This window comes from Procambarus clarkii, chromosome 7 (genome assembly GCF_040958095.1).
Source record: "Procambarus clarkii isolate CNS0578487 chromosome 7, FALCON_Pclarkii_2.0, whole genome shotgun sequence".
Taxonomy (NCBI): Eukaryota; Metazoa; Arthropoda; class Malacostraca; order Decapoda; family Cambaridae; genus Procambarus; species Procambarus clarkii.
The window spans coordinates 50,687,022-50,696,914 of NC_091156.1; the positions used below are offsets into that span (position 1 = coordinate 50,687,022).

At 39.8% G+C, this 9,893-nt stretch overlaps 1 protein-coding gene across 1 annotated transcript in view; it reads right to left on the minus strand.

The window, feature by feature from the left end:
* The window catches only part of LOC138358228 (ionotropic receptor 93a-like), a 53,304-nt gene extending 43,709 nt beyond the window's left edge, over positions 1-9,595 (minus strand). The window contains exons 1-2 of the mRNA XM_069315838.1: positions 9,493-9,595; positions 6,110-6,327 (exon numbers count right to left, since the gene is read on the minus strand). Of these exons, the coding sequence (XP_069171939.1) occupies positions 6,110-6,327; positions 9,493-9,595 (321 nt within the window). The remainder of the gene's footprint in view (positions 1-6,109; positions 6,328-9,492) is intronic.
* Between the last annotated feature and the right edge of the window lie 298 nt (positions 9,596-9,893).

Here is a 9,893-nt window from a genome sequence, read left to right on the forward strand (position 1 = left end):
CCTCCTCTCTCGTAATTTCGAACTCCTCCAAGGCCGCCTGGTTTATCTCCCTTTCTCCTAGCACAGTGACCTCACCCTGTTCTATTGTGAAGACCTCCTGGAACCTCTTGTTGAGTTCCTCACACACCTCTCTGTCATTCTCTGTATATCTGTCCTCGCCTGTTCTAAGTTTCAATACCTGTTCTTTCACTGTTGTTTTCCTTCTGATGTGACTGTGGAGTAGCTTTGGTTCAGTCTTGGCTTTGTTTGCTATATCATTTTCAAAATTTTTCTCTGCTTCTCTTCTCACCCTGACGTACTCATTCCTGGTTCTCTGGTATCTCTCTCTGCTTTCTGGTGTTCTGTTATTCCGGAAGTTCCTCCACGCCTTTTTGTTCAGTTTCTTCGCTTCCATACATGCCCTATTATACCATGGATTCTTCTGTTGCTTCTCGGATTTTTCCCTTTGGGCCGGGATGAACCTGTTTACTGCCTCCTGACACTTTTGGGTAACATAGTCCATCATACCCTGTACAGACTTGTCTCTGAGGTCTGTGTCCCAAGGTATTTCACTTAGGAAACTTCTCATCTGTTCATAATTCCCCTTTCGGTATGCCAGCCTTTTGATTCCTAGTTCTTTTTGGGGGGAGATAAGTCCTAGCTCTACCAGGTACTCAAAGTTCAATACACTGTGGTCACTCATTCCCAAGGGCGCTTCCATCTTAACTTCCCTTATATCCCATTCATTTAGGGTAAATATCAAATCAAGCATTGCTGGTTCATCTTCTCCTCTCATTCTTGTTGGTTCTTTGGTGTGCTGGCTTAGAAAGTTTCTTGTTGCCACGTCCAGCAGCTTAGCTCTCCATGTTTCTGGTCCTCCATGTGGGTCTCTGTTCTTCCAATCTATCTTCCCATGGTTGAAGTCTTCCATAATTAGTAGTCCAGATCCATTCCTGCTAGCAACAGAAGCTGCTCTTTCTATTATGTTAATGGTGGCCATGTTGTTTCTATCATATTCCTGTCTAGGTCTTCTGTCATTTGGTGGTGGATTATATATGACTGCGACTATAATTTTTTTCCCTCCATTTGTTACAGTACCTGCTATGTAGTCACTGAAACCTTCACAGCCCTGAATATCCATCTCCTCAAAATCCCAGCCTTTTCTTACCAGCAGAGCTACACCACCCCCACCTCTTCCTTCCCTCTCTTTCCTCATAACATAATAGTCCTGTGGGAACACTGCATTTTTTTATCGTTTTCGTGATCTTTGTTTCTGTGAGGGCTATTATGTCTGGGTTTTCCTCTAGTACCAGTTCTCCAAGCTCATTTACTTTATTTGTAATTCCATCTATGTTAGTGTACATCGCTTTGAGGCTCACTTTCTTCTGTCCCTTCTCAAATCGCCTCCTTGGTGAGTGTTCTGCTGGTGGGGGAGGCTGTTCCATGGGTGTGAGGACCTGTGAGGTGGATAACAGGGTCTCAGAGGATACTGGGATGAGGGGCGGGGGATCCAGTGAAGGGGGAGGGACAGGGAGGGTATGGGGTGAAAGGGGAGGGAGGACGGGAAGGAAAGGGGGGGAGGGAGGACTCGGGAGGAGGGGAGGGGTAGAAGGGTGGGGATTGGGTGTGGGGGGAGGGAGATTTGGCTGAACATTTGAGTGGGGGCAGAGAGGGTTTGGGGTAGGGGGGTTTTCTATGCAGAGGAGGGAGGCGGGGTTGTCCTCCCTTCTGGTGTTACTGGGTAGCTGGTTGTGGGTTCCCCCCTCGCCTCTGTGGGTGTTGTGTTGGGAGCTGTGACTTCCTGGTTTTCCCCTCTCGCCTTGCGCCTCTTCCTTGCTTTCTGCCGCCACGGCTCTCTCCTCCCTTGTCATGTCTCTCTGGAGGAATACATTTTTTAATTTTCCCACATTTTTCAGGGAGCTCTTCCTTGATAGGATCTTCTCCTTTGTGTTCTCGTTTGCAAACACTATCTTTATCATTCGGTCTCGGTCTTTGTTGTACCAGCCTAGCCTGAAAACCTTCTCAATGCTATGCTCAGCCCCTTCCATGTCTAGTGCCTTTAGTACTTCATTCACTGCTGCTTTGTCCTTGTCATTCCACTCTGTCCTATTAGATCCTTCCTGCTCTTTAATACCCACAGCAACCACTGATCTGTTCCTTTCCATCAGTTGGCTAGTGGAGCGTGCCGCCTCCTGCGAGGTGGCTGCTTTCATGGCCACCTCCATCACTGCAGTCATTACTTCAGAGTTATTTTTTTTAGTATTTCCGCAAATGTTGCTTTTATTGTGGCATTCTCATCCAAAGACTGTGTGTGTGCGTGTGTGTGCGTGTGTGCGTGTGCGTGTGTGCGTGTGTGTACGTTTGTGTGTGTGTGTGTGTGTGTGTGTGTGTGTGGTTGAGTGCGGGGGTGTTTGGGTATAGGGGTAGGGGTAGGGGGGTGTCTTGGGACAGTGTAAGGCGTGGGAAGGTTTGGGAGGGGGGGGAGGATGGGTGAGGTTACCAGGGTAGCATGTGTCAAGCCCCACCCAAGTGAGCCACGGAGTTGTATATTTGAGATATTGAGACCTACTTTAAATTAGGCATTTTAAGTCACTCTGTACACCTTATTGATGACCTAGAGAGGGGTACCTACCGTCAGCTCACCCCGAGCAAGCACGCCTAGGTGAGTTTGAAGAGATGTCCTTATGACGGGGTTGGTCGTCTGTCCTCTCCTCTCTCTGGTATCAATGTTGTCTCCACGTGCTACTGTTGTCTCCACGTGCTACTGTTGTCTCCACTTGCTCCTGGTAACATTCGTTCCTATCTTCCTCACTGGTCGTCAGCCACTATGTGCACTTAGTATACGATCCTAACGGTGCACACACTTCGGGGGATCAATCACTATGTATGCTGCAATCCGCTTCAGAACACATCACTCAGCAAGCAAATCGTAGGTCCTGGCTAGGCTGACCCATCGGTACACACTGATCTTGCCACTCGACCTTATTTTTGCTTTCTTAATTGCTCTACCGCTGTAGGAGCTCACTATACACCTTGATCACTGCGTTTGTGTACACTCCTGTGACAAAAAACTATGTTTCTTGTCTCCGTAACACTTCAATGTCTCGAGATAATTAATGTTATTCGCGGACCCTACGGACACCACGTGTGACTCTCTCCAGAACTGCGAACGAACGCAGAGTGTGTGTGTGTGTTGGGGTACCTTTTGCCTTGCTCTTATATTCCTCCAAGATTTCGGTCTCCTCTTGCCTTACTTAATGCACTTGCCTCCCTCGTCTCATCACAGTCGACTTGATAATGGTCCAGGACGGACCGAAACGTCGTCCATTCACTTTTTAGTATGAGGTTTGGTCAAAAATTTTCAGCAACGTTATTGACTTTTCATCTGCGCAGGGGGGGTCACTTAATTAAAGGGGGTCACTTATTTTTAAGGGAGGTCACTTATTTTTAATGGGTCAATTAATTAAAGGGGGGTCCTCTTATTTTTAAGTGGTCCTTCGTTATTATTAAACCAATAGCTTCTATTTCTTATATACATCAATGATCTGCCTAATGTCTCTAACATTCTGAAACCTATTTTGTTTGCTGATGATACTACCCTCATCTACTCCAACCCCAACCCACATACACTAAATAATGTTGTTAATAATGAACAAAAAAAGTCCACTTATGGATGTCAACCAACAAACTAACACTTAACATAGAAAAGACCTACTACATCTTATTTATGTTCCCAATTTGAACATCTTTACCATTGTGATCATTGCTGTCTTCTTATATGTGCTGCCAATCTGCTGTATTGTGTTCATTAATCTTGTTTATCTGTATCTATTGCTACCCAGTCTCCCAATCTTTATGCACCCAATCTAAGCATCTTTACCATTGTGATCATTGCTGTCTTATATGTGCTGTCAATCTGCTGTATGGTGTCTATTAATCTTGTTTAAATTACCAATCAAGCTGTCAATGTAATCAATCAGAGCTTTAATATAACAATGTGCTTTAATATACTTACTAAGCTCTCTCATCTCATTTTTCTCTTGCAATGTATTTGTTATCATTTATTATATTATATCTATTATTATACCCGGTAATCTATTCCACAAATCTACAACCCTGTTGCCTAACTCTTTGGCTTTCTAGAAAATGTAAATTAAGAATTTTCAACCTTTCTTCATATGAAAGGGTTCTAATTTGTTAATTAAATTGGTCATTATTCCCTGAAAACGGTCAGTTGAAGTTATGTCCAGTCTATAGTATGGAAACCAAAACTGAACTCCATAATCTAAATGGGGCCTAAAAGGAGCAATATATAGCTAAAGTATAAAACAATATTTTTTTTTATTATCAACGCTTATAGAAATAAATCCCAGTGTCCTATTTGGCATCTATCATATATTTGTGCATTGATATTTTTGCCTTTAAATTCTTTCTAATCATGGCCTCCATATCATTTTTGCAATTAGATTTCGCAATTTCAACATCCAGCTGATATCGTGTAAATCTATCAGCACCTAGCCTCAGAACCTTACATTTGTCAGCATTTGACTGAAACTGTCAATATTTTGATAATTTCAAAACACAAGCTAAATCGCCTTGGAGTGACTTTGAGTCTTCTGAAAATTTGTCCACCCAATATTTATATATCAGCAACTTTGCAAACATTGCTGTTGAATCCAAAAGCTAAATCACTGTAAATTCGGTAAACAAGACAGGGCCTGCGGACAGGGCCTTGAGGCACTCTACTTACAAGAGCTCTCACCCTCATTTAACTCAATTTAAACTAATTCCTTGTTTGTTTGAAATATGCCCTAATCCATCATATGATATCATCCCTAGTACCGTAAGCCTCTATCTTTTTAATCAATGGCACCTAATATAAAAGCTTTGCTAAAATCACGATATATGTCACAATCCATTCGACTATCAACTGTCTCAATCATGTTGGAAAGAATGAGAGAAAAATTTGTCAAATATGAGCGTGTCTTAGTAAAACCATCTTGTGAATCTTTTATTAATCTATGTTTTTCAATATGTACACAAATGGCCTTTGGAAAATATAGTTTCAAGCAGCTTTCCCACAATAGATGTTAAGCTAATTTGCTAATAGTTTGATGCAAGTGATCTACCTAGAATTCTTAAATATGGACACCACATTAACCACGACTCAATTGATGTTATAAATGTTTAAGACTGCGGATCACAAAGCCCTCAATACATTCATTATTCACCCGTCAAACACTTCATCTGTCCCTTAGAACTAGTCTTTCTTTAATTAGTAAATTTGACTCAGTGGAAGCTTCGAGATTTCCTCTGGATTTAGTGGAATCCAATGTTGTATAACTTCTACCGAATGGTGGTACAAGGGGGTTAGGTGTACAACTGGGAGTTTCCTTGATCGCTGGTTCGAGTCACTTCTTTGTTAAAACTGATGTTCTCACTTTCTAGATAATACTACTGACCACTTATCTTGGTCGTCACGAGATTAACATCAAAACAGCAAACGCTATCACACGTGTAGTGAAGCTATTGCCTTAATTTTCGTTGTGGCATTGTAACCTTCGTTAACCTTACCATTGAGGAACAAACATTTTTCTCTAAAAGTAGAGTCTGCTCTCTGCAAGTCTCCGTTTTATTTGAAAAAGAACTTAAGCGACATTAGGAACACCAACTTTTAAATTACCTAGGCATCCCTTTACTGCCACAGCTCCTTTGCTTGAATATATCAATAGATATAACTGTAAATTCTATGACCCTTCCAGGATTTGAACCTGGGACTCCAGACAACCATACTCTTAGTAGTTCGGCAATATACCCACTCAACCAGTAATTCCCTAAAAGTGTTGGAAGTCCTGAGACTCGCCTGTACCCAAACACTCACGTATGAGTCTCAAATTGTAACCAAATAAGTGCAGATGAGTGCAGTGAATGGTAACATTAGTCTTCAACAAAAAAATCTGGAAAACCGTAGAGAGGGTTAAGACTGGCACAGGACTCAACATATATTCCAAACCAGTTACATTACAAGTAACTAAGAATACATAGAAATATTTCATTCAAGACGATGTTTTGGTGCCTTTTATTCTTCATGTTTTAAAATATCTGGCAAACCAAAACACATTGTACAGACCTTAAATTGTGCATTAGACGAGCCATGCTCTAATATCATGATGGCAGATTTGTCCTCCACTACGTCTAGAATTGACTGGTAGGGTTGAGGGATGTGTCTGACGGCCAGGAGAGCCATGAGGTTGCCAGCGTAGCTCTGCGTCAGCACCACCGTCACCAGCCCCCACACCACCACCACCACCCGCTCCCACCACCTGTCACCACCACGCTCAAACACATCTGAAAAGGCAATATTTATTCATTAATAGTACTTGTTAATCATTGTATATGCAGCATTAATTTAGAAATTTTTTATCCATAAATTAAATCAATCTATATAAATAAGAATGGAAATGTTCTTTTGTTCAAAATCACAATTCTCCGAAAGTTCATCACCGATTGCTTTGAAATTTTCACACAACGTTCAGTTCGTATCCGAGAGGGTTTTTATATACATCCTATATAGATGTGACGTCTGTGGACAGGAAAAAAATGTTTTTTAAGAAAAACTGTGTTTTCAAGTGTTTTTCATGTGAGGGAAATCTCCGAAACCGCTTTACCGATTGCTTTGAAATTTTGACACAAAGTTGCAGTCGAATAGGTGCGTGTTTTTATATACCTACTATATACATGCCTCACCTGTGCCAGGAAAAAAACATGCTTTTTTGAAAAACAATGCCATCTATTAGACGTAAGAGCAACACTCGATGTAATGTACGAAAGTTCTTCACCGACTGCTTTGAAATTTTGACACAATGTTCCATTTGAATACGTGCGTGTTTTTATGTCTACTAAATAGATGCAACACCAGTGACATGCATAAAAATGTTTTTTTTTTAAGAAAAACAGCGCCATCTGTTGCATGTAAGAGCAACACACGCAATACTAAGTATGTTATGATTCCATTTCAATGTTTCCGATTGCATTGATAAATAGATTTTTCATAGATTTCGATTTATATTCATTTTGATTTAACTATTTTCTGAGATATTGTGTTGGAATTGAGCTGTGTTGTTTTATATACGTTTTATATATTTTATTATATGTATTATATATATATATATATATATATATATATATATATATATACTATATATATATATATATATATATATATATATATATATATATATATATATATGTCGTACCTAATAGCCAGAACGCACTTTCTCAGCCTACTATTCAAGGTCCGATTTGCCTAATAAGCCAAGTTTTCATGAATTAATGTTTTTTCGTCTACCTAACCTACCTAACCTAACCTAACCTAGCTTTTTTTGGCTACCTAACCTAACCTTACCTATAAATATAGGTTAGGTTAGGTTAGGTAGGGTTGGTTAGGTTCGGTCATATATCTACGTTAATTTTAACTCCAATAAAAAAAAATGACCTCATACATAGAGAAAAGGGTTGCTTTATCATTTCATAAGAAAAAAATTATAGGTAAATATATTAATTCAGGAAAACTTGGCTTATTAGGCAAATCGGGCCTTGAATAGTAGGCTGAGAAGTGAGTTCTGGCTACTAGGTACGACATATATATATATATATATATATATATATATATATATATATATATATATATATATATATATATAATATATATATGTCGTACCTAGTAGCCAGAACGCACTTGTCAGCCTACTAAGCAAGGCTCGATTTGCCTAATAAGCCAAGTTTTCATGAATTAATATATTTTCTCTAATTTTTTTCTTATGAAATGATAAAGCTACCCATTTCATTATGTATGAGGTCAATTTTTTTTATTGGAGTTAAAATTAACATAGATATATGACCGAACCTAACCAACCCTACCTAACCTAACCTAACCTATCTCTATAGGTTAGGTTAGGTTAGGTAGCCGAAAATGTTAGGTTAGGTAGTCGAAAAAACATTAATTCATGAAAATTTGGCTTATTAGGCAAATCGGGCCTTGCATAGTAGGCTGAGAAGTGCGTTCTGGCTACTAGGTACGACCATATATATATATAAATATATATATAAATATATGTATATATATATATATATATATATATATATAATATATATATATATATATATATATATATATATATATATGTATGTATTAGTCTATTTTGGTAGCAGTCTTTCCTGTAGACATATATTATTAAATATGACCGAAAAAGTAGGATTAATAATTCTAACACGAATTTTCTCGATCTTTCTTACGTTTCTTTTCACTGTTGATGGTAATTCAATAATCAATTCTCCAAAAATTCATTTTCATTTCTAATCTGACGCGACACTTGAGCGCGTTTCGTAAAACTTATTACATTTTCAAAGACTTTAGTTTACACACACACACACAACTTTAACTGAATAGAGCTTAAACATCTTCGAGTTTTTATACCTACATTTGGGTGGGGTGACATGTTACAATAGTTTTGGATGAGGTGAAAATAAACTTTTAACACAAGACAGGACACGAAACAATGGGTATTAAAGGTAGGTAACTGCAGAAGGACTATTTTTATTGGCCCATATTTCTTGATGCTTCTATATTGTTAGCGGAGTCTTGAAGTGGGTAGAATATAACTGTGCATTAATTGGCTGTTGATAGCTGGTGTTGACTTCTTGATGTGTAGTGCCTCGCAGACGTCAAGCCGCCTGCTATCGCTGTATCTATCGGTTGATTTCTGTGTTGTTTGCTAAGATTTCTCTGGCGATGGTTTGGTTGTGGGAAGAGATTATATGTTCTTTAATGGAGCCTTGTTGCTTATGCATCGTTAAACGCCTTGAAAGAGATGTTGTTGTCGTGCCTATATACTAATTTTTTTGAGGCTTACAGTCCCCAAGAGGGCATTTGAAGGCATAGACGACGTTGGTCTCTTTTAAAGCGTTCTGTTTTGTGTCTGGAGAGTTTCTCATGAGTAGGTTGGCCGTTTTTGGTTTTATAGTAAATTGTCAGTTGTATCTTCTGATTTTTGTCTGTAGGGATAACGTTTTTACTAACAATATCTTTCAGACCCTTTCCTCCGTGTTATGGGCTGTGGAAAAGAAGTTCCTGTAAAATAGTCTAATAGGGGGTATAGGTGTTGTGTTAGTTGTCTCTTCAGAGGTTGCATGGCGTTTCACTTTCCTTCTTATGATGTCTTCTAAGAAACCATTGGAGAAGCCGTGTTGACTAGAACCTGCCTTGCCCTACAGAGTTCTTCGTCGACTTGCTTCCATTCTGAGCTGTGGCTGAGAGCACGGACGACATAAGCGTTAACAACACTCCTCTTGTACCTGTCTGGGCAGTCGCTGTTGGCATTCAGGCACATTCCTATGTTTGTTTCCTTAGTATAGACTGCAGTGTGGAAAACTCGCTCCTTTCCATGACTGTTACATCTAGAAAGGGCAGCTTCCCATCCTTCTCCATCTCGTAAGTGAAACGCAACACAGAACTCTGCTCAAATGCCTCCTTCAGCTCCTGCAGAAGTCTGACATCAGGTACATTTGTAAAAATGTGGTCAACATACCTGCAGTATATGGCCGGTTCCAAGTTCATGTCGACTAAGATTTTTTGCTCGATGGTACCCATGTAGAAGTTTGCAAACAGGACACCTAGGGGAGAACCCATGGCGACCCCATCTACTTGCTTATACATGTGTCCATCCGGGCTCAAGAAGGGTGCCTCTTTAGTAGAAGCTTGGAGTAGTTTCAGAATGTTTTCTGGTATGTCAAGAGGAGTACAGGCCGGATCACGATACACTCTCTCGGCTATCATCCCGATTGTTTCATCCACAGGTACGTTGGTAAACAGTGATTCTACGTCCAACGAGGCTCTTATCCCTGTGGCCCGTGTT